Source organism: Lepidochelys kempii, chromosome 28 (genome assembly GCF_965140285.1).
Source record: "Lepidochelys kempii isolate rLepKem1 chromosome 28, rLepKem1.hap1, whole genome shotgun sequence".
NCBI classification, from domain to species: Eukaryota; Metazoa; Chordata; order Testudines; family Cheloniidae; genus Lepidochelys; species Lepidochelys kempii.
Window position 1 is genome coordinate 5687250 of NC_136407.1, and position 24574 is coordinate 5711823.

General features: G+C 47.7%; 1 protein-coding gene across 2 annotated transcripts; it reads left to right on the forward strand.

Moving 5' to 3' along the window:
• Window positions 1-165: 165 nt before the first annotated feature.
• On the forward strand, window positions 166-23607 carry LOC140904246 (uncharacterized). Of its 2 annotated transcripts, XM_073326724.2 has the most exons (5): window positions 166-345; window positions 2618-2706; window positions 7475-7601; window positions 20805-20918; window positions 21288-23607. In XM_073326724.2, exons 2-5 carry the CDS (start codon window positions 2626-2628, stop codon window positions 22073-22075), a joined length of 1110 nt encoding a protein of 369 aa, XP_073182825.1. In that variant the 5' UTR covers window positions 166-345; window positions 2618-2625; the 3' UTR covers window positions 22076-23607. The 2 variants fall into 2 exon arrangements, with proteins under 2 accessions (XP_073182825.1, XP_078707082.1); XM_078850956.1 differs by lacking the exon at window positions 2618-2706.
• Window positions 23608-24574: the final 967 nt, after the last annotated feature.

Genomic DNA, 24574 nt, shown 5'->3' on the forward strand with positions numbered 1-24574 from the left:
TGCTCTTTGCAAGACGCAAGAAAGGGGAGCGGTGGGAACAAAGCCCAGAGGCTGGGGACGGGGCAGCGCCTGGGGGCGGGGCCTGTCACAGCCCGGGGGCGGGGCAGCGCCTGGGGGCGGGGCCTGTCACAGCCCGGGGGCGGGGCAGCGCCTGGGGGCGGGGCTCGGGCCCGGACCAGACTCAGCTGTTGCCTCCCGGGAGCCCGGGCTGGGCAGCGGCTGCTCCCCCCTGGGGTCCCTGCTGGGGGGGGGGGCCGTCATTAAAGCTCCTTCCCTGCCACGTGGGGAACCAGCCTCCTAGAGCCCCGGACTCTCACCATCCGCTCCGGAGCCAGGGGACTCCAGGTGAGTGAGAGCCCCCGGGGGGAGCGCTGGGGCCGGGCGGGAACGTGACTCTCTGCCCCGGGGAGCCCCAGACGCTGCAGCCCCCGGGAATCGGCTCCCTGGTTTGCCCACGTGCCGGCCAGCCGCGCTGGAGCCGCCTGAGCCCTATAGCGGAGCGGCCGGTCTCAGCTGCAGCCAGGATCTGCCCCTGGCCCCGCTGAGATGCAGGTGGGGGCAGAGAATGGGGCCCGGGGGTTCCCCTTTGTGTGGCTGGAGGTGGTGGGAAGGACGGTGGGGCAGGTGGGGGATTGAACGGTCTCTGTGCAGCCAGGACAGTCCAGGGGGAGAAGTGTGTGTGTGTGTGAGAGAGAGGGGGTGAGCTCCTTGCATCCTTTTCCTGTTTGTGCCATATACTGAAACAATTCTCTCTAGTTTTCCCCCTTTTCTCTCCCCTTACCACATATGGCTATGAAATCCAAGGCATTTCCCTCGCTTTTCCTAAAATTGACTCTCTGTTCTCTTATTTTTCCCTATTTTTCTCCCTAATTCTCAAATTGTAATTTAATTATTCTCCTCAGCTCTGGGATATTTCCTCACCCATTTTGTCTGCAGGTATTTGTCCTTGTTTGAGTGGGAAGTTGTGGCCCTGAGTCATTCCCCAAAAGAAATCGGGGTTAGTGGGTGCTCTTTGGGGGAGCCCTGAGACACGGCTTCCTCTGGGGTGGGGATGGGGTTGCTGTCCTCTGCCACCAAGAGGGCATGGTAGGGGAAGGGAGGAGCCAGTGGCCTCTATGGAGCCTGCCCAGCCCCTTTGATTCTGCTCCTTTTTAGCATCTTGTTGAAAGACTTTATTACTGGGTGTCAGGTATCAGGGGGTAGCCGTGTTAGTCTGTATCCACAAAAACAACAAGGAGTCCGATGGCCCCTTAAATAACAGATTTATTTGAGCATAAGCTTTTGTGGGTATAAACGCCACTTCTTCAGATTGCATGGAGTGAAAATTACAGATGCAGACATAAATATTCAAAAACCAGTTGGAGAACACTTCAGTCTCTCTGGTCACTGGATTGCAGACCTAAGAGTGGCAATTCTTCAGCAAAAAAAACTTCAAAAACAGACTCCAAGGAGAGACTGCTGAATTAGAATTAATTTGCAAACTGGATACAATTAATTTAGGCTTGAATAAAGACTGGGAGTGGATGGGTCATTACACAAGTAAAACTATTTCCCCATGTTTATGCCCCCCCACACACACACACACTCACTGTTCCTCAGTGTTCTTGTCAACTGCTGGAAATGGCCCACCTTGATTATCACTACAAAAGGTTCCCCCCCTTCCCCCCGCTCTCCTGCTGGTAATAGCTCAACTTACCTGATCGCTCTGGTTACAGTGTGTATGGTAACACCCATTGTTTCATGTTCTCTGTGTATATAAATCTCCCCCTGTATTTTCCACTGAATGCATCCAATGAAGTGAGCTGTAGCTCACGAAAGCTTGTGCTCAAATAAATTGGTTCGTCTCTAAGGTGCCACAAGTCCTCTTTTTCTTTTTGTGAATACAGACTAACACGGCTGCTACTCTGAAACTAGACATAAATATACCGGCACATGAAGAGAAGGGAGTTACCTAACCAGTGGAGAACACTTCAATCTTCCTGGACATTCTATAACAGATTTGAAAGTGGTTATACTTGAACCCACATACACACAAAAAAAGCCCTTCAGAAACAGTCTTCAAAGAGAACCAGCAGAACTGAACTTCATTTGCAAATTTAACACCATGAATTTGGGTTTGAATAGGGACTGGGAGTGGCTGGCTCATTACAAAAGCAGCTTGGCCTCTCCGGGAATTGACCCCTCCTCATCTATTGTTGGGAGTGGACTACATCCGCCCTGATCAAATTGGCCCTGTCAACACTGGTTCTCCACTTGTGAGATAACTCCCTTCTCTTCATTTGCCAGTAAATTTCTGTCTGCATCTTGTAATTTTCACTCCATAAATCTGAAGAAGTGGGGTTTTTACCCACAAAAGCTTATGCTCAAATAAATTTGTTAGTCTTTAAGGTGCCGCCAGATTCCTTGTTGTTTTTATTACTGGGGAGGCTGAAAAATGTCTCTGTGGGTTTAGCCCAAGCAGGAGGGACCAGGTCCACACTGTATTAAAGAGATCAAGCATTTTCCCAGCATGGCAGACTCTAGGGTGTCTGTCTGCAGGGAAAGGGCCTGGAGGAATCGTGATGTGAAATCAAAGCCTGTTCTTAAACCTCCACAACTGCCCTTCTCGCCCTGCCAGTCTGCAGAATGACGTCCATGTTTCCCTCCAGCTCATCCCATCCTCTCATGGGACGGGGGAGAGAAATGGCTGCAAAGGAGCCAGTTCAGGTAGGAATTACTGGGGGGTTGCTGGTGGGCTCCTGCAGGAGGGAGATGGACAGCAAATACCCCGGAGATGGGAAGGTTTGCACCATCTGGTTTGGAGGTTGGAGCGGGGCAGGAAATTCCCAGGGTGGAGAAAGGGAGGAGCCAGGGCATAGCAAATCTGTTGGGACTTGTTTAATATGTGGCTTAGATTCTAGGAACAGATCCGTGAGGTTAGAAGATTGAAATGCCCTAATTTGTGGAACAGGAAACAACCCACCTAGGTGGGGCTAGAAAAATGGAGCAGACTCCCAGTGCTGGAGCCAGAGCTGATTAACCAGTGGCTGCTATGAGATATAGAGGGGGCACCCACCAGTGAAGCTTAGGGAGGGGTTGTGGGGCCTCTTTCTGAGGCCCCACAACATAATATAAAAACTTGATGGCCCCACATATGCATGGTTTTCTGCATATAAAAGCCAGGGCTGGGCATTAGGGGGTGGCAACCAGGGCAATTGCCTGGGGCCCATGTGACACGGGCCCCTGCAAAGCTAATTACTCAAGCTTTGGCTTCAGCCCCTGAGGCTCATGGCCTCAGGCTTCAGTCCCATGCAGTGAGGTTTGGGCTTTCTGCCCTAGGCCCAAGCAAGTCGAACACTGGCCCCACTTGGAGGACCGCTTCAAACCTGCTTGCAGTCCCTCAGAGGTCCAGGGACCCCTGGTTGAGAACCACTGCCTTGGAGGATATGCCCCTCCCTCCATATCCAGCTCCAGGACTGGCCTTAGGGAAAATGGCACCCTGGGTGAACTTGTATTTTAGTGTCCCCCATCACCCCTGGTCCTCCCAGGCTCCCCACCGTCTCGTCCAGGCCCCGATGCCTCCCTCTAGTGCTTAATTTGTATAGAAAGACGTGCCAGAGCTCAGCCGTGGCACAAATAAAGCGCTGGCAGGGAGGCCTGACAGCGGCTGATACTGGCCGAGCGCCCAGCTCTGAAGGCAATGCCACCGCCAGCAGAAGTAAGGGTGGGATGGTATGTGGTGTATTGTGTAGCCTTTTATTTTATTTAAAGTGCATTTTGTAATGTGGCATCACACCACCGTGTGTTCAGCTCTGGTGGCTACAGTTTCAAGCTTAACAGAAAGAAAAGGAGGTCTTGTGGCACCTTAGAGACTAACAGATTTATTAGAGCACAAGCTTTTGTGAGCTGCAGCTCACTTCATCGGATGCATTCAGTGGAAAATACAGTGGGGAGATTTATATACACAGAGAATGTGAAACAATGGGTTTTGTTTCCATACAGACTGTAACAAGAGTGATCAGGTAAGGTGAGCTATTACCAGCAGGAGAGTGGGGGGAGGGACACCTTTTGTCGTGGTAATCAAGGTGGGCCATTTCCAGCAGTTGACAAGAACATCTGAGGAACTGTGTGTGTGGGGGGGAATAAACATGGGGAAATAGTTTTACTTCGTGTAATGACCCATCCACTCCCAGTCTCTATTCAAACCTAAATTAATTAGATCCAGTTTACAAATTAATTCTAGTTCAGCAGTCTCTCGTTGGAGTCTTTCAGAGTAGCAGCCGTGTCAGTCTGTATTTGCAAAAAGAAAAGGAGGACTTGTGGCACCTTAGAGACTAACCAATTTATTTGAGCATGAGCTTTCGTGAGCTACAGCTCACTTCATCGGATGCTCACGAAAGCTTATGCTCAAATAAATTTGTTAGTCTCTAAGGTGCTACAAATCCTCCTTTTCTTTTTTCATTGGAGTCTGTTTTTGAAGTTTTTTGGCTGAAGAATTGCCACTTTTAGGTCTGTAATCGAGTGACCAGAGAGATTGAAGTGTCTCCGACTGGCTTTTGAATGGTCTAATTCTTGACGTCTGATTTGTGTCCATTTATTCTTTTACGTAGAGACTGTCCAGTTTGACCAATGTACATGGCAGAGGGGCATTGCTGGCACAGGATGGCGTATATCACATTGGTAGATGTGCAGGTGAACGAGCCTCTGATAGTGTGGCTGATGTGATTAGGCCCTGTGATGGTGTCCCCTGAATAGATATGTGGACACAGTTGGCAACGGGCTTTGTTGCAAGGATAGGTTCCTGGGTTAGTGGTTCTGTTGTGTGGTGTGTGGTTGCTGGTGAGTGTTTGCTTCAGGTTGGGGGGCTGTCTGTAAGCAAGGACTGGCCTGTCTCCCAAGATTTGTGAGAGTGATGGGTCGTCCTTCAGGATAGGTTGTAGATCCTTGATGATGCACTGGAGAGGTTTTAGTTGGGGGCTGAATGTGATGGCTAGTGGATTTCTGTTATTTTCTTTGTTGGGCCTGTCCTGGAGTAGGTAACTTGTGGGTACTCTTCTGGCTCTGTCAATCTGTTTCTTCACTTCCGCAGGTGGGTATTGTAGTTGTAAGAACACTTGATAGAGATCTTGTAGGTGTTTGTCTGAGGGATTGGAGTAAATGCGGTTGTATCATAGAGCTTGGCTGTAGACGATGGATCGTGTGGTGTGGTCTGGATGAAAGCTGGAGGCATGTAGGTAGGAATAGCGGTCAGTAGGTTTCCGGTATAGGGTGGTGTTTATGTGACCATCGCTTATTAGCACCGTAGTGTCCAGGAAGTGGATCTCTTGTGTGGACTGGTCCAGGCTGAGGTTGATGTTGGGATAGAAATTGTTGAAATCATGGTGGAATTCCTCAAGGGCTTCTTTTCGTTCACCTGCACATCTAACAATGTGATATGTGCCAGCAATGCCCCTCTGCCATGTACATTGGCGAAACTGGACAGTCTCTACGTAAAAGAATAAATAGACACAAATCAGATGTCAAGAATTAGAACATTCAAAAACCAGTCAGAGAACACTTCAATCTCTTTGGTCACTCGATTACAGACCTAAAAGTGGCAATTCTTCAGCAAAAAAAACTTCAAAAGCAGACTCCAACGAGAGACTGCTGAATTGGAATTAATTTGCAAACTGGATACAATTAATTTAGGCTTGAATAAAGACTGGGTGTGGATGGGTCATTACACAAAGTAAAACTACTTCCCCATGTTCACCCCCCCACCCACCCACACACACACACACTGTTCCTCAGATGTTCTTGTCAAGGTGGGCCATTTCCAGCAGTTGATTATCACTACAAAAGGTTTTTCCACCCGCACGCCCCCCCGCTCTCCTGCTGGTAATAGCTCACCTTATCTGATCACTCTTGTTACAGTCTGTATGGAAACAATGGGTTTTGTTTCATGTTCTCTGTGTATATAAATCTCCCCACTATTTTCCACTGAATGCATCCGATGAAATGAGCTGTCGCTCACGAAAGCTTATGCTCGAATAAATTGGTTAGTCTCGAAGGTGCCACAAGTCCTCCTGTTCTTTTTGCGGATACAGACTGACACGGCTGCTCCTCTGAAACCTATCATGTATGTGACACACTAACATTTGACTTCAGCATTGATATTCGTATCGTACTTGGAACTACGTTTATTTTCATAGGAAATTGTAAGTTACTTTACAGATATAACTAAAAATGCAATTTGAAGATACGTGATCTTCATCTGCACAGTGTCTATTTTGTGTTTAGCTAATTTTTTTTTAAACAAGCACTGCTAAGGTAAGCACAAGCAAAATTTACAGTCTATGCTTTGATTGTGCCATTTTCAATAATGAACGAAAACGCACAATATGTTAATTACAGTAATAATTACTCCAGCCAGGACCGGTTCGGCATTTGAGAACTCATTACTCAAAGAACTGAATTTAAGCATAAGACAGAAATAAAATTATGAAACGCGCAGACCAGGAGAGTGAGTTTGTGTGGGGGGGGGCGGAGGGTGAGAGAACCTGGATTTGAGCTGGACATGGCCCAACTTGATGATCACTTTAGATAAGCTATTACCAGCAGGACAGTGGGGTGGGAGGAGGTATTGGTTCATATTCTCTGTGTGTATATAAAGTCTGCTGCAGTTTCCACGGCATGCATCCGATGAAGTGAGCTGTAGCTCACAAAAGCTCATGCTCAAAATAAATTGGTTAGTCTCTAAGGTGCCACAAGTCCTCCTTTCCTTTTTGCGAATACAGACTAACACGGCTGTTACTCTGAAACAAAGCTAAAATAACCGCACTGTAATCCTTAACGAATGTGAAAGAATAAAATTACAGAGAACGTATGTGCATTGCGTATTTTGACAGGAAGTAATAACAGTAATTGAAGTGTCTATTGTGGGGGGGGGGGTGTTGGGGGAGTGTGAGAGACACAGCACACTGTCACTTCACACACATTGGCGCTCACTAGTCTGAAGGCTGCGGCCAGCAGCTCCCGCGCCTGACCCCGAGGCAGCAGGACAGACTCGTGTCCCCTGCCTCAGCTCCAGAGAGACCGAGCACGGAAGAGAGGTAGGGAGATGAGTCAGGACACCCCTGCCAGAGGAACCCCCTCAGCAAGGGCCCCCCCGGAATGTCGCCTAGTCCGCGCCCCACTAAGGCTGGGCCTGTCCAGCTCCTCACAATGAGAACAGCGCTGGGCTTCCTACCAGGGAGCTCTCCCTGGACCCTGCTAGGGGCTCCATCTCCTGTATCAGTCGGTGGCTAGTAGGTGTGTGATGGATCTGCTGGGAGAGAGGAGGGGCTCTCTCTTTTCCCCCTGACACTTGCCGTTTTTTGGGTGCTCTGAGTGGGTTGGGGGTGGGATTCCTGACAAAGCCACCCAGAGCTCCCATTTGATTGGCTCCTCTCCCCCACGACTAGTGGGGCTGTGAGTGGGGCAGCGGGTACTGAGTGTGGGACTCTTGCTCTTTCAGGGGCCGGTGACCTTCGAGGAGGTGGCTGTGTATTTCACCAGGGAAGAGTGGGCTCTGCTGGACCCCGCTCAGAGAGCCCTCTGCAGAGACGTCATGCAGGAGAACTATGAGACTTTGGTCTTGCTGGGTAAGGAGTCCTGTCCCCTGGGTTATTAGAAGCTGTGGGGTCTCTAAAGAACCTGAGTAGTAATAACTTTATACCTTCATTCATCATACAAGTTTTGACAAGTTTCCTTGCCCCCCTCCCCCCCTTTTTTTTCTTTTTTTGGCCTTATCTCCCACCCACTAGAATAATTTTTTGGACATTTGCTTTTTTGGTGCCATCAGTCATTGTAAAATGGCATTTAGTGTATCCTTATTGGATACATTCATAACTACATTAATAACTAGAGCTTTCATGCCTTTACCTCTTTTTAAGAGGAAAATATGCCACCTGTAGAATTGAGTAAATACATGTATGACTGATGCATGGCTTGTGTGACAATTAAATGAGCTCATCTTTTGATAGCAGAGCGTATAATGTTGCCATTTAGGAGTCCAAGGGTCAAGGGAGAACAGAGCCATGGGAAGGGAGGAGAAGGGGGAGTAGATCATTCTGGGGTGCCAGGACATGGGGAAGGTGTGTGCAGGATTAGCGGTATGGAGCGGGGCGGGGGATGAGGTAGTGAGATGAGGAGGGAACACAAAAAGCTCCCAAGGTGCCGGGAGGTGGTGATGGCTGAGAGTAATGGGAAGAAACGGAGGGGAGTGTGGAGGAAGGCACCCAGGAAGTGGGCTGGGTGGGTCAGTTTGAGGGAAGAGAGGTTTGGGGATCTAGATCTGTGGGGGATCCCAGACCTTTAACCCCGAATCCCTACCCAAGTCTTGTTGCTTTAGAGCCTACGCTCCAGTTTTATTTCTGTTCAGTTTCACTTCATTATACATTTCCCCCCCCAAATATTATTTTAACTCTTGACCTCCCTCTCCCACTCATTACCCCCCTCCCCATCTCTATGCACAGCGACCCCGGCCACCGATCCTGAGTCCTTGCTGCATTCCTCCCTCCCATAGCCGGGCCGCTACCCAGCACAAACGGACACTGTTGATGGTGTCACAGAGTGACAATTTTTACACCTCTAAGGTTACATATTGGGGTACAGCTTGCCCCTGTACCTGGCTACTCAAAGTTAATTGAGAAGATGAAATTTGGTGAAAGACACAGAACTTGATTTAATACAGACAGTTATAACTGAAATCATAGGCAAGGATCAATGCACCTAACGATTAGACTAAGATAAATGTAGTAAAGAGGGTCTTGCACTGTGCATACTTGCCAGTTATGGACATCATTGGAGACAAAGATCAAAGGACAAGGGAGACCATCAGAAGGGAGGCCCTGCTTCAATTTACACTGTCTCCAGGACCTGACAAACACAAAAAATGGTGACTAGGAGAGGTATTTTATCTGCTTCCTTATGGTAATAGTACAGATATATACGATATCTGCTCCTTTACTCTGATTACAAGACTGTCAATATCTGCCACAACCCATATGTGGCCTTTGGGAAGTCCATAATTAAGCATCAAGACTCATGATTTACATCACTTATTAATAAATAATTCCAATATATGAATGCAGTCCAACTGCTGAGATACTGCATAGCAACCTAATTGCTGAAGCTGCCCCCCCCCAACTTCCTTCTTTCAGAATCCTGTGGCTTATTGCACCTGTTTGTGGTTCCTCATTAGCCTCTCAAAATGAGGGTGCAAAATATCTGACCTGGGATTCTCTCCTTAGGCCTATTCAGGTAAATCCCAGACTTTAGCATAACCACTCCCATAAAGCCTGGACCTAATATAAGGGCCTTAACCAGTGATGAGCTGCCAAATATTAACCACCGGTTCCCTCCCCGTGCCCCAGGACTCCTGCCCCATCCACCCCTGTCCCCTGACTTCTCCCGGAACCGGGCAGGAAGGTCTCGTGGGTCACCGTAGTGGATGCCCACCCCGCCCCTAAGAGCCAGAGGGACCTGCCGGGGGGCGAGATGGTGAGTCCCGGTGGTGCTTACCTGGGGCTGCTCCCGGGAAGCATCCGGCAGGTCCCTTTGGCTCCTAGGGGCGGAGGAGCGTAGCTGGGGGGAGCAGGGGGAGCAGCTGCTCCCCCCACTGATCACATCAAAAGTGGCGCCTTAGGTGCCGACTCCCCGGGTGCTGCAGGGCTGAAGCACCCCCAGGGAAAATTTGGTGGGCTCAGAGCACCCACCGGCAGCTCCCCGCCCGGCCCCAGCTCACCTCTGCTCCGCCTCCGCCCCTGAACACACCGCCCCGCTCTCTTTCTCCGTCCCACGAATGAGCTGTTTGGGCATGGAGAAGCAGAGCGGGGTGGAGCATAACTCAGGGGGTAGGGGGGAAGCGGAGGTGAGCTGGGGCCGGGCGTGGGACGGGGCGGGGACCTGCTGGTGGGTGCTCTGCACCCACCAAATTTTCCCTGTGGGCGCTCCAGCCCCAGAGCACCCATGGAGTCGGTGCCTAAGGCACCACTTTGGGCTGGTTGTTAAATGTCAAAGCCCTTTTAGAAGTCGTGGGACAACCAGTTCTCAAAGGGCTTCTAAATTTAACAACCGGCTCCAGCTCACCACTGCCATTAACAAGCTTAATAACCCATTTATTTCTGTTCACCTCCTTGCCCCTCCATGCATGTTCCAAGCTGATAAGCAATACTCTGATAATGACATTTTACCTCTAGCAAGTATAAAATTACCCACAAGACCTGAGACTGGGTCATAGGTCACAGGTCAGGGTCAACAGGAGTGAGAGTTTGGGGAGAGCCTTGTCCCCCCTCTCTCCATCTGCAGCAACCTAAAGCTGTCGTCCTTCCAGGCTCCTTGTGTCTCTGAGCCTGTCCCTCCTGAAGTTGTGTGGCCTAGTTCTTGTTTCTTACGTTCTCCTTTTCTGGAAGAATTAGAGGCTGTTGCTCCTGAATTTTAGTTTCAGAGTAACAGCCATGTTAGTCTGTATTCGCAAAAAGAAAAGGAGTACTTGTGGCACCTTAGAGACTAACCAATTTATTTTGAGCATGAGCTTTTGTGAGCTACAGCTCACTTCATCGGATGCATACTGTGGAAACTGCAGAAGTCAAAGAAACTAACAAAAAACTTCGGTGGAGTTTAGCTCTCCAAGATTTTGATTTTGACATCCAACACATCTCAGGAGCTTCTAGCAAAGTGGCGGATGCACTCTCCTGTGAAAGTTTCCCAGAATCAACTGGTTAAAATCATCCTTGAGATGTAGAAAATATTGTTAGTCTTTATGTACTTGGTAGTATATTTAGAGATGCATGTGTCTTATTAACTCTGTTTTTCCTAGAGCTCCAGGAAGAAATCCCAGCCAGTGTTTCACCCTAGCTGAGATTTGGGGGGCGTGTCATAAATATAAAGGGAAGGGTAAACCCCTTTGAAATCCCTCCTGGCCAGGGGAAAGCTCCTCTCACCTGTAAAGGGTTAAGAAGCTAAAGGTAACCTCGCTGGCACCTGACCAAAATGACCAATGAGGAGACAAGATACTTTCAAAAGCTGGGAGGAGGGAGAGAAACAAAGGGTCTGTGTGTCTGTCTATATTCTGTCTTTGCCGGGGATAGACCTTCTGCAGTTTCCACAATATGCATCCAATGAAGTGAGCTGTAGCTCACGAAAGCTTACGCTCTAATAAATTGGTTAGTCTCTAAGGTGCCACAAGTACTCCTTTTCTTTTTGCTGAATTTTAGTGTTTAGTTCCCCAGCGTTTTCCACATTACACATCTCCCTCCCATTACACCTGAGTCACTAGATTTCCTAATTCCCCGAAATGCGCTTTTGCGATGTCACAGTTCTGGGGTAGCTAAGCCTTTGACCTGCCTCCATGCTCTGCTCAAGGAATGCCCTCTCCGGTATCAGGACTCTAGCCAGCCCCTCTCTATGGCTAGGGACCCACATGCCTCTCCTTTTTGACCAGGGTTGGAGGGTTGCAGCTAGTCCAGTGAACACAGTGGAGGACAAACATCCTGTTCCTGTGCTTTGGTTTCTCTCCAAGGGCTGTGTGTGTGTGTAAAATAGAGGTGGGAATTTTGGTGGTACTTCTATGATGCGAATACACACCTCAGTTTCCCTCTGTGATTAGTATTGCTATGATTAGACAGAGCAGGAGACATGAGGTGTTTTGTCATGTAGCTGTCATGGGGTGATCTGAATGGCTCATTAAGGACTGGCTGGAACCAACTTACATCAGTGGAATACCCGACAGAGACAAGGGAATAATTGTCACCTGTCCACGGGAGGATCTCCGCTTGGCTGAGTGAAGCATACATGGACTCGTGTTTTGGGGAGCAGGAAGAAATGGGCTCACAGATGCAGGGAGCTCTACTGGATCGAAGACGAATGGACAGGCACAGTGAAAGGAAACTGTTTTCAACAGCAGCATGGCTCAAAGGCATTGTCCAGTCTGGACTATATTGTCTTCTTTGCTTCTCTGTCCTAATCTAAGGACTTTCCAATGCTGTGTTTCGGTTGACTAATAAACCCTGCTATGTTTTAAAAGTCTGCCCAGTGTCACAGCAAAAACTTGCTGAGGTGCATTGAAGCATGAATGAGGAACGGTCTCTGAAGAGGAGTGTAGTTCAGCTGGGCCTGCTGGCAGAGTTCACGGGTTGAAATAGGTGCGTTGAAGCCAGAGGCTTCCCAAGGGCTGTTTAAAATCCAGGGCATTGCACAGATCCTATGGATCCATGACAGTGTGCCTTATGGGGAAAAGATATAAAACAAGAAAAGGATCTAAATGCATATTTACCATGGCCCCCTCATCAGTCCTCATGGGACTCCCTGATCAGTTCCAAAGTGTATTAAAACCTTCCTTAAAGGCTTACCTCTTAGCCCTGGTCTACGCTACAGGGTTAGGTTGAATTTAGCAGCGTTGGGTTGATTTTAAAATGAATGCATCTACACAACCAACCCCATTCTGTTGACCTAAAGGGCTCTTAAAATCAACTTCTGTACTCCTCCCTGGCGTGTGGAGTAGCGCTAAAATCGACCTTGCTGGGTGGAATTTGGGGCAGTGAAGATGCAATGCGACGGTATTGGCCTCCGGGAGCTATCCCAGTGTGCTCCAATGTGACCGCTCTGGCCAGCACTCTCAACTCCGATGCACTAGCCAGGTAGACAGGAAAAGCCCCAGGAAATTTTTAATTTCATTTCCTGTTTGGTCTGCATGGCGAGCTCAGCAGGACAGGTGACCATGCAGTCCCCCCAGAATCGCAAACGAGCTCTAGCATGGACCAAAAGGGAGACACTGGATCTGATTGCTGTATGGGGAGAAGAATCTGTGGAGGCAGAACTCCGATCAAAAAGAAGAAATGCAGATATACATGCCAAAATCGCACAGGGCCTGGTGGAGAGAGGCTACACCAGGGACACACAGCAGTGCCCTGTGAAAGTCAAGGAGCTCAGGCAAGCCTACCAAAAAACAAAGGAGGCAAATGGTCGCTCCAGGTCAGAGCCCCATACATGCTGCTTCTATGATCAGCTGCATGGCATTCTAGGAGGGGACCCTACCACTACCCCACCACTGTCCGTGGACAGCTGCAAGGGGGGAGTCTCACACAACAGGGAGGAGGATTTTGTGGATGAGGGGGAGGAAGAGAATGAGCAGCAGGCACGTGGTGAATCCGTTCTCCCCAGCAGCCAGGACCTTTTCATCACCCTGGAGCCAATACCCTCCCAAGGCAGGATCCCCGACGCTGAAGCTGGAAAAGGCAGCTCTGGTGAGTGCACATTTGTAACTACAGTACAGGGGTTTAAAGGCAGTCGTGTTTAATGTTTGATTTGCCCTGAAGACTTGGGATACATTCGCGGCCAGTACAGCTACTGGAAAAGTCTGTTAACATGTTTGGGGATGGAGCGGAATCCTCCAGGGACGTCTCCATGAAGCTCTCCTGGAGGTACTCTGAAAGCCTTTGTGGAAGGTTTCTGGGGAGGGCTGCCTTATTTCATCCTCCACGGTAGGATGCTACCATGCCAAGCCAGTAGTAAGTGGTCTGGAATCATTGCAGCACAAAGCATGGCAGCGAATGGTTCTGGGTTTTGGTCACATTCAAGCAACATTCAGTCTTTATCTTTCTGTGTTAGCCTCAGGAGAATGATATCATTCATGGTCACCTGGTTGAAATAGAGGAATTTGTCTAAGGGAACAGTAAAAGGACCCCATTCATGCTGGGTTGTTTGCGCTTGGCTAAAAGGGATCATCCCAGAGAATAGCCACGTGGTGGGGGGAGGGGTGAAGGGACCATCCCAAAGAATAGCCACATGGTGGGGTGGGGGTAGGTGTGTGCTGCATATCCACCCGAAAACTGCAGCCCCTCCTTTTAAATGTGAAACCCAGCCGGCACTGCATGCTATGGGAAAGGAGGCCACTGCAATGTGAAACCATTCCCACATGTTCTGCATGAGAAGCCAACCCCGCGTACCCTGAGCCTTACCATGGCTGCCTGGCATCTGAATTCTGCTGCCCAGCTGTGTGTGATGTGTCACCATGCCGGCAGGCACTCAATATAAAAGGCAAAATGTGACCTTGTACCTAAAGCACATGTGCTGTCTGCTGTGAATTGCTTGATTCATTGTGAAAGAGTCTCCCTTTTGTTCTCAGAAATGTATCATCTTAAATTTTACTCTCCCTTTTTATCTTAAATTTTACTCTCCTTTTTATCTGCCCCCGGGTGCAAATGTTTCTATGGTCCCCCCATTGTCTCTATCCCTGTGGTTATCACAGATTGGAAGGTGAAAAAAACGCACTCGCAATGCCATGTTTTCCGAGCTCATGCAGTCCTCTCCCACTGATAGGGCACAGCCTAATGCACGGAAGCATTCCATGGCAGAGGACAGGAAAGCATTAAGTGAGTGCGAAGAGCAGAGGCAGGAGGCGATGCTGAGGCTAATGGGGGAGCAAACGGCCATGATGAAGCGACTGTTGGAGCTGCAGGAACACCAACACGAGCACACACCCCTGCTGCATCCATTGCATAACCACCTACCCTCTTCCCCAAGTTCCATATCCTCCTCATCCAGACGCCCAAGAACGTGGCGGGGAGGCTCCGGGTACCCAGCCATTCTACTCCACAGGATGGCTCAAGCAACAGAAGACTGGCATTCAAACAGTTTTGATTTGTAGTGTGGCCACAATAAGCAATGTGGCCTTGTCCTTCCCTCCTCCCGTATCGCACCCCACCCAGGCTACCTTGTCAATTATCTCACTTTTTAAAAAATTAATAAAGAAAGAATGCATGGTTTCAAAACAATAGTTACTTTATACCCTTTGCCAGCTGCGATCGAATGGGGGAGGGTGGTTGGCTTACAGGGAATTAAAGTCAACAAAGGGGGCAGGTTTGCAGCAAGAAGAAACACACACAACTGTCACACTGTACCCTGGCCAGTCATGAAATTGGTTTCCAAAAGCTCTCTGACACATAGCACGCCTAGCTATGCTCTTCTAATCACCCTGGTGTCTGGCTGCTCAAAATCAGCCACCAGGCAATTTGCCTCAACCTCCCACCCTGCCGTAAACATCTCCCCCTTATTCTCACAGATATTATTGAGCACACAGCAAGCAGCAATAACGATGGGAATGTTGGTTGCGCTGAGGTCTAACCTAGTCAGCAAACAGTGCCAGTGGGCTTTTAAAAGTCCAAAGGCACATTCTATCACCATTCTGCACTTGCTCAGCCTAAAGCTGAACTACTCCTTTCTACTGTCCAGGCTGCCTGTGTACGGCTTCATGAGCCATAGGAGCAAGGGGTAGGCTGGGTCCCCAAGGATAACTATTGGCATTTCAACACCCCCCCATGGTAATTTTCTGGTCTGGGAACTAAGTCCCTTCTTGCAACTGCTCAAACAGCCTGGAGTTCCTAAAGATGCGAGCATCATGCACCTTTCCCGGCCACCCCACGTTGATCTCAGTGAAACGTCCTTTGTGATCCACCAGTGCTTGCAGCCCCATTGAGAAGTATCCCTTGCTGTTTACGTACTGGTTGGCAAGGTGGTCTGGTGCAAAGATAAGGATATGGGTTCCATCTATCGCCCCACCACAGTTAGGGAACCCCATTGCAGCAAAGCCATCCAGTATGAGCTGCACATTTCCCAGAGTCACTACCCTTGATAGCAGAACATCAGTGATTGCATTGGCTACTTGGATCACAGCAGTCCCCACAGTAGACTTGCCCACTCCAAATTGATTCCCGACTGACTGGTAGCAGTCAGGTGTTGCAAGCTTTCACAGGGCTATTGCCACTCTCTTCTCAACTGTCAGAGAAGCTGTCATCTTGGTATTCCTGCACTTCAGGGTGGGGGAAAGCAACTCACAAAGTTCAAGGAAAGTGGCCTTACGCATGCGAAAGTTTTGCAGCCACTGTGAATTATCCCAAACCCACAACACTATGCGGTCCCATCAGTCTGTGCTTGTTTGCCTGGCCCAGAATCAGCATTCCACTGTATCAACCAGCCCTACTGCCGCCATGATGTCCCAATTGCCACAGCCCGTGCTTTCAGGAACATAGAATCATAGAATATCAGGGTTGGAAGGGACCTCAGGAGGTCATCTAGTCCAACCCCCTGCTCAAAGCAGGACCAATCCCCAACTAAATCATCCCAGCCAGGACTTTGTCAAGCCTGACCTTAAAAACTTCCAAGGAAGGAGATTCCACCACCTCCATAGGTAACACATTCCAGTGTTTCACCACCCTCCTAGGGAAAAAGTTTTTCCTAATATACAACCTAAACCTCCCCCACTGCAACTTGAGACCATTACTCCTTGTTCTGTCATCTGCTACCACTGAGAACAGTCTAGATCCATCCTCTTTGGAACCCCCTTTGAGGTAGTTGAAAGCAGCTATCAAATCCCCTCTCATTCTTCTCTTCTGCAGACTAAACAATCCCAGTTCCCTCAGCCTGTCCTCATAACTCATGTGTTCCAGCCCCCTAATCATTTTTGTTGCCCTCTGCTGGACTCTCCCCAATTTTTCCACATCCTTCTTGTAGTGTGGGGCCCAAAACTGGACACAGTACTCCAGATGAGGCCTCACCAATGTCGAATAGAGGGTGTCAAGGTTCCTTCCCCACTCTGAACTCTAGGGTACAGATGTGGGGACCTGCATGAAAACCTCCTAAGCTTACTTTTACCAGCTTAGGTTAAAACTTCCCCAAGGTACAAAATTATTTTACCCTTGGATTTCCACTGCCACCACCAAACTTTATCTGGGTTTACTGGGAAATGTGGTTTGGACACGTCTTTCCCCCAAAAATCCTCCCAACCCATCCATCCCACTTTCTGGGGAAGGTTTGGTAAAAATCCTCACCAATTTGCAGAGGTGACCACAGACCCAAACCCTTGGATCTTAGAACAATGAAAAAGCTTTCAGTTTTCTTACAAGAAGACTTTTAATAGAAGTAAAGGAATCACCTCTGTAAAATCAGGATGGTGAATACCTTACAGGGTAATTAGATTCAAAACATAGAGAATCCCTCTAGGCAAAACCTTAAGTTACAAAAAAGACACCCAGACAGGAATATTCATTCTATTCAGCAGAGCTATTTTCTCAGCCATTTAAAGAAATCATAATCTAACACATACCTAGCTACATTACTTACTAAGTTCTAAGACTCCATTCCTGTTCTGTCCCCGGCCAAAGCATCATACAGTCAGACACAGACCCTTTGTTTTTTTTTCTCGCTCCTCCCAGATTTTGAAAGTATCTTGTGTCCTCATTGGTCATTTTGGTCAGGTGCCAGCGAGGTTACCTTTAGCTTCTTAACCCTTTACAGGTAAGAGGATTTTTCCTCTGACCAGGAGGGATTTTAAAGGGGTTTACCCTTCCCTTTATATTTATGACAGAGGGGAACAATCACGTCCCTCGATCTGCTGGCAATGCCCCTACTTATACAGCCGAAAATGCCATTGGCCTTCTTGCCAACAAGGGCACACTGTTGACTCATATGCAGCTTCTGGTCCACTGTAACCCCTAGGTCCTTTTCTGCAGAACTGCTGCCGAACCATTCGGTCCCTAGTCTGTAGCGGTGCATTGGATTCTTCCGTCCTAAGTGCAGGACTCTGCACTTGTCCTTGTTGAACCTCCTCAGATTTCTTTTGGCCCAATCCTCTAATTTGTCTAGGGCCCTCTGTATTCTATCCCTACCCTCCAGCGTATCTACCTCTCCTCCCAGTTTAGTGTCATCTGCAAACTTGCTGAGAGTGCAATCCACACCATCCTCCAGATCATTAATGAAGATACTGAACAAAACCGGCCTCAGGAACCACCCTTGGGGCACTCCACTTGATACTGGCTGCCAACTAGACATGGAGCCATTGATCACTACCCGTTGAGCCCGACAATCAAGCCAGCTTTCTATCCTCCTTATAGTCCATTCATCCAGCCCATACTTCGTTAACTTGCTGGCAAGAATACTGTGGGAGACTGTGTCAAAAGCTTTGCTAAAGTCAAGGAACAACACGTCCACCGCTTTCCCCTCATCCACAGAGCCAGTTATCTCGTCATAGAAGGCAATTAGATTAGTCAGGCATGACTTGCCCTTGGTGAATCCATGCTGACTGTTCCTGATCACTTTTCTCTCGTCTAAGTGCTTCAGAATGGATTCCTTGAGGACCTGCTCCACGATTTTTCCAGGGACTGAGGTGAGGCTGACTGGCCTGTAGTTCCCAGGATCCTCCTTCTTCTCTTTTTTAAAGATGGGCACTACATTAGCCTTTTTCCAGTCGTCCGGGACTTCCCCTGATTGCCATGAGTTTTCAAAGATAATGGCCAATGACTCTGCAATCACATCCGCCAATTCCTTTAGCACTCTTGGATGCAACGAGTCCGGCCCCATGGACTTGTGCTCGTGCAGCTTTTCTAAATAGTCCCGAACCACTTCTTTCTCCACAGAGGGCTGGTCACGTCCTCCCCATGCTGTGCTGCCCAGTGCAGTAGTCTGGGAGCTGACCTTGTTCGTGAAGACAGAGGCAAAAAAAGCATTGAGTACATTAGCTTTTTCCACATCCTCTTTCACTAGGTTGCCTCCCTCATTCAGTAAGGGGCCCACACTTTCCTTGACTTTCTTCTTGTTGCTAACAACACTCGTGCATGCCCGAGCAATATTTTTATACTCTTCCCTGGTCATTTGTCCAATCTTCCACTTCTTGTAAGCTTCTTTTTTGTGTTTAAGATCAGCAAGGATTTCACTGTTAAGCTAAGCTGGTCGCCTGCCATATTTACTATTCTTTCTACACATCAAGATGGTTTGTTCCTGCAACCTGAATAAGGATTCTTTAAAATACGGCCAGCTCTCCTGGACTCCTTTCCCCCTCATGTTATTCTCCCAGGGGATCCTGCCCATCAGTTCCCTGAGGTTGTCAAAGTCTGCTTTTCTGAAGTCCAGTGTCTGTATTCTTCTGATCTCCTTTCTTCCTTGTGTTAGGATCCTGAACTCGACCATCTCATGGTCACTGCCTCCCAGGTTCCCGTCCATTTTTGCTTCCCCTACTAATTCTTCCCAGTTTGTGAGCAGCAGGTTCACATCTGTGTCCATGTCCTCCTCACAATCGTCCTCGTGCTGGAGTCTTTCAGCCAGGTTCTGCCCAAACTCCAGGATCATGCGTGAGGTGTTTACAATGCTCAAACAGCAGCGGTGAGGTGAGCAGGCTCCATGCTTGCTGTGGTGTGGTGTCTGCACGAGTAACCCAGGAAAATAGGCACAAAATGATTGTCTGCCATTGCTTTCACGGAGGGAGGAAGGGCGACTGACGACATGTACCCAAAGCCACCCACGACAATGTTTTTGCCCCATCAGGCATTGGGAGGTTAACCCAGAATTCCAATGGGCAGCGGAGACTGCGAGAAGTGTGGGACAGCTACCCACAGTGCACTGCTCTGTAAGTCAATGCTATCCAAGGTATTGAGGACATGCTCCTCCAACATAATGCGCTTAGTGGGGACATACACAATCGACTGTATAAAATTGATATCTAAAAATTGACTTCTATAAAATCGACCTAATTTTGTAGCGTAGACATACTCTTAGTTATTGGGTCAGGTCAGTTTTTTAAGAGGGCCTCCCACTTCCCTGGTTCTTGTCACACAGGCAGCAAAAGACCAGAAGTCCAAAGTGCAGATAATGCAATGTTTATTGGGGTTAGTTTCCAAGCAAGCATATTCTGAAGCCCTTCACACCAGTCGGGCTTATCTCTATGTGCTGACAGAGTCCATTCCCCAGTGTTCTCTTCCCAGCTCTGATGCCTTGCCTGTGTCCCTGTTCCCCATTCCCTGTTCCTGTTACCCCCCTTAACAAACATGATTGCAATTTCCCTTCCCCTTCCCCTTCCTGTTTGACTCCGTTTATACAGGAATATTCTCGGCCATACCTTAACCAATCATTTTATTGAAATTTAACTAACCAATCCTAACATATTTTAACATAATTCTCTATCCAATTATATTCCACTACCCTAATTAACTTACACCTAGCAAAATTTATTATACAGCAGACAGAAACAATTAGAGAACCAGACAGATTAACAATAGAAAAGTGGTGGCCATAAAGATAAAACAATAGAGAAATGAGGGTTTCACAACCACAACCATTGATAAGCGATTTCTTGCCAGACAGGGTGCTATCAAACTAAGTTTTCTTTAACCATCTTAAGATCTGTTTCTTTATGTGGTGGTGATGGGCACTATCTGGGCAGGATCAGCTTCCTAACAGCCCAATACCGCCTTATTCAGTGTGACTGGTTTGGGATGTGACCAGACACTTCCCAGCTTATGGCTGCCCCTGCTGCTTAGCCAAAGGCCTTACCCTAACAACAAGCCCTCGGACTATCCGAGTGAGAGAAGGCCCATACATAGGTGGACTGTGATTTTGATTCTTTGTTTTTATACCCCTGTAACTAGCTAAGTGATAAATATACACCTAAGTTCTTAAACTATAGGCTTTACAGGCAGGCCTCAGTATATCTACATTCTAACGGTGGGTTCTACCCCTTCCCCCATTCTGTGTCTGTCTTGTCTATTTAGATTGTAAATTCTTCAAGGCATGAGCCATCTACTATTCTGTGTATGTACTTTGCCTAGCACAATGGGGACCCAGTGTTTGTTGGTCCTTGGGCACTAAGATAATGAATATGATTTATAATAATAACTCTCCTGCCACTTTGAGCCAAGGAAGCTGGTCTTGGGATGTTACTGCTTAAAAATGAGCTGAGGTTAAAACCATGGAATATTCCTTGTGACAAGTATCCCACAAATTCCACTGACCTCCCTTGTTTTCTTTGCCTGGAATAGAGTTCCCAGTTTCCAAACCTGATGGGATCTCGCAGCTGGAACGAGGGGAAGAACCGTGGGTCCCAGACCTCCAGGGCTCTGAGAAAGAAGTGCTCCCGAGAGCTGCCTGCACAGGTAGGGAATTGGTTAAGGCAACTCAGAAACTGTCCATGAATACAGGAAACATTTGGGATGCCCTTCAAAGACCTTGTGAGCTCTCCAAGTTCAGGATTGTTCCCTGCAGATGTGGAATCGTTAGGCAGATGTCACTCATGGCTTCCCACCTATCCTGACTGACATCCGGCAGCAGGTCCCTCCCCGATCTCGCTTTCCCCTCAGTGTTCTGGTGAGATGTGGACCCAGAACTGATCCCTTCCTCTCTCCTCTGGGGAAGGGTTTGGGGAAAATCAGCTCCTGATAGGTTTGATCTCTCCTGCACGTATTTTAGTTTGTTCGTCCCTTTTTCCATTCCTGTCTCTGAGATTTCCTTTCTCTGTGGTGCAGGGAGTGACCTATGTCTGGATTCTCTCTGTCTCCCATCAGGTGATGGGATGGTGAGTGAGAATGAGGAGGAAAAACCCCAGCAGGAAGATGCTGAGCCACTAGAACCATATGGGACGTTATCAGGAAGATCCAAAGGGAATGTTTCCGGGAGTTGTGCACTCGCAGAAGAAGCAAAAGCCTGCGAGAGTCAGCAGAGGCCAGAGGAAAACTTCAGTAGCCACTCAGATCTTGTTACACATGAGAGAATCAACTTGGAAGAGACACGCTACACATGCCATGAGTGTGGGAAAAGCTTTGATGGGAGCTCTGCCCTTATCAAACATCAGAGAATCCACACAGGAGAGAAATCCTACATGTGTTTTGAGTGTGGGAAAAGCTTCAATCAGAGCTTTACCCTTATCAGACATTGGATAACCCACACTGGAGAGAAACCCTACACGTGCCCTGAGTGTGGGAAAAGTTTCAGTCAGAACTCAAGCCTTCTCAGACATCGGAGAATCCACACAGGTGAGAAACCTTATGGATGTTCTGAGTGTGGTAAATGCTTTATTCATACTTCAGCCCTCATCTCACATCAGAAAATCCACACAAGAGAGAGGCCCTACATATGCTCTGAGTGTGGGAAAAGCTTCAATCAGAGCTCTGACCTGATCACACATCGTAGAATCCACACAGGAGAGAGGCCCTACACATGCTCTGAGTGCAGGAAAAGCTTCAATCAGAGCTCAATCCTTACTAGACATCAGAAAATCCACATGAGAGAGAACTGTAATAAATGCCTTGACTAGGGCTGACCAAAGATTTTTTTTTTTTAAAATCACATTTGCTAATTCCCACATAGTGATCTTTGCACCATCTTCACCGTGGTCTCTCAGCTCCCCCAGAGGAGTTGCCTGCTTCTGTCTTTTGCTGCTCACCCTTCTTTGGGGTCAGTCCTGGGATCTTTTCTATCAACCCCTTTCCTTTTGAGTCGTAGGAGTGTGTCCCCCTCCAGCCAGGAATGTTCATCAGCTCCAGGTGGGGGAGAGAGGTTTGAGCCCAACAAGCTACACTGGGGCAAAAACTACCTGTGCCTTACATCCACTAGGACTGTACATGGCGTTGGCTGCTCAAGTTAGTGATCTTGGTGTAAAAAGACAATTATAGTTGTAGAGCAGATACAGGTGCAGTGGTTGGCATTAGCTTTCCCCTTGACCTGACCTAAACTCCATCACTTTTCCTCGTCTAAACAAACCCTGAGCATCTCAGTTATACTGTTCCCCCATTTCAAAGCAATTGTTAGTCATCAGGTTCCCCCTTCAGGAACAAATTGTTTCATTCTCAGTTGCTCTGACGTTGCTGCAGGTTGGGCTGGAGAGCAGATATTTTTACTACCATTTTCCTTACTTAAAATATATTGAACTATAACAAAGATCAGGAACAGGGCAGGGATAGGAAAAATGTCATTTCACCCTCTGTAACAACAGAAGAAGATAGGGTAAGTCAGAGGGATTCCCTTATTCCCCATCACTATCCCAACCCCCATGTTGTTCAATTGGTTAGGTCAATATTTTTTCAAAAGGGCTGGGAAGAGGATTCCCTGGTAAATGACTTGGAACTAAGCAAAATACCCATGCATCTGGCTCCCAAAGCAGTTGTGACCCAGGCCCTGCAGGAGATAGCTCCTGAAGATAGCTCCTTCCTAATCAGATACATGTTGCCTATTATTTGGGAAATGCAATCCCTAGCTAGGTGGGGATGGGAAAAATGGAAGTGACGTTTCTGTTCCGCTCACCCCTGGGAGGAGATACAAATGTGTAGAAAATGAAATCCGTGTTGAATGTGATCGAGTGCAGAAAGACACCTATTGTTAATAGATACCTGACATTTGGTGTCTTACAGGGATTGTAAACCGCACCTGAATTTAGTCCCTAATTTAAATCTATGCCACCAGATTAAAGAAATAAAGGGGCATTTTGGGGGAATTATATCTCACTATCGCAACTGGTATGTTGTGCGGTTGGTGAAGAATTCTATGGCAGAGAAGTGTAAAATTACTCCAAGGAAGGTCAAAGATTTGACAAGAACTCAGGTAGAAATTGCAGGTATGAGTGGTTGATTTTCACCCCAGTGATGGACGCTATGGTGACCTGTGGCCCAGGTAAACTATTTTTAGAACGCTGCTCCCTAGTTAAGTGGCATTGATCACACTCCTAAAGGATGCCGTGATTAAACTGGGAACAACTGTCTTTTTCACCTGATTCCTTCAGGGCCGTTCCATGCCTATGGGTCCCAATTTGGCTTCCTTGTTGGACAAGAAGCACTTCCGTGCTGAGAAAATGATGGTAGCCAATGAGGGAATGTATCAGATTCCAAGTTCAGACTGCAGGATACATGAATGCTGAGTCCAGTCTGTGGTTTGGTCTCTTAGTTTTGCTCTTGAATCTAACACATTTGTATCACTTCTCCACCTCCTGCTACTTTGAAAGATGAGAAAATGTGAAAATAGAGCACAGGTGGTTTTTCTCATGATGCAGCCTTCCCACGTAGTGAGAGACCCCTTCCACCCACACTTCTGGGAGACAACCCTGGGAGACATGAACTCACAGAAATGGAAGGCTCCTAGGTTATTGTAGAATGTGACTTCACACAAAGCTCACTGGGTGGAAATGGGAATTAAGAGAAAACTGCCCAAAAGGTTTATATTTTGTAATCTTTGAATAAATTGTTACCAGCGACAGTGAAATTAAACATGACATTAATTAGTGTAAGAGGCTGATTCTGTGATAACTTTTCAGTGTTACAATATGATTCACGTTTTCTTCTCGTTCTCTCCCTGCCCCCTCCTACTGTATCGGAAATGGTGGCTAATCCTGAAATTAAAACCTCACTCCAAAGGAATCAGAGTGGGGGAATATGTGAGAGAAATAGCATGTACGAGAATAGAGACCCAGTCTGGACTGTGATTATTTCTATTTCAAATGGAATTCATTTTGATAAATTTTAAAATAAATCTGCTGTTAAGAGGAAAATTACTTGAAACGAGATGTGTAACCTTTTACCCATCCCCTACAGTGCTGATGTGTTTTTGTTTGTTTGTTTGTTTGTTTGTCTCTCCTCCGGTGGTTGATTTTTTAATAAAAGAATGGTTTTGGTTTGAAAGCCATCTTCGTTCCATTAACTGAAAGCAAACAGAACCCTGCAAAGCAATGGGCGATTTTCTTAAACCGTCACAGTGCATCGTCTCCACCAATCACAATCCCCCCTACCATTACAAGCACTGCACTCCTGTGCATAGCAAAAAATAT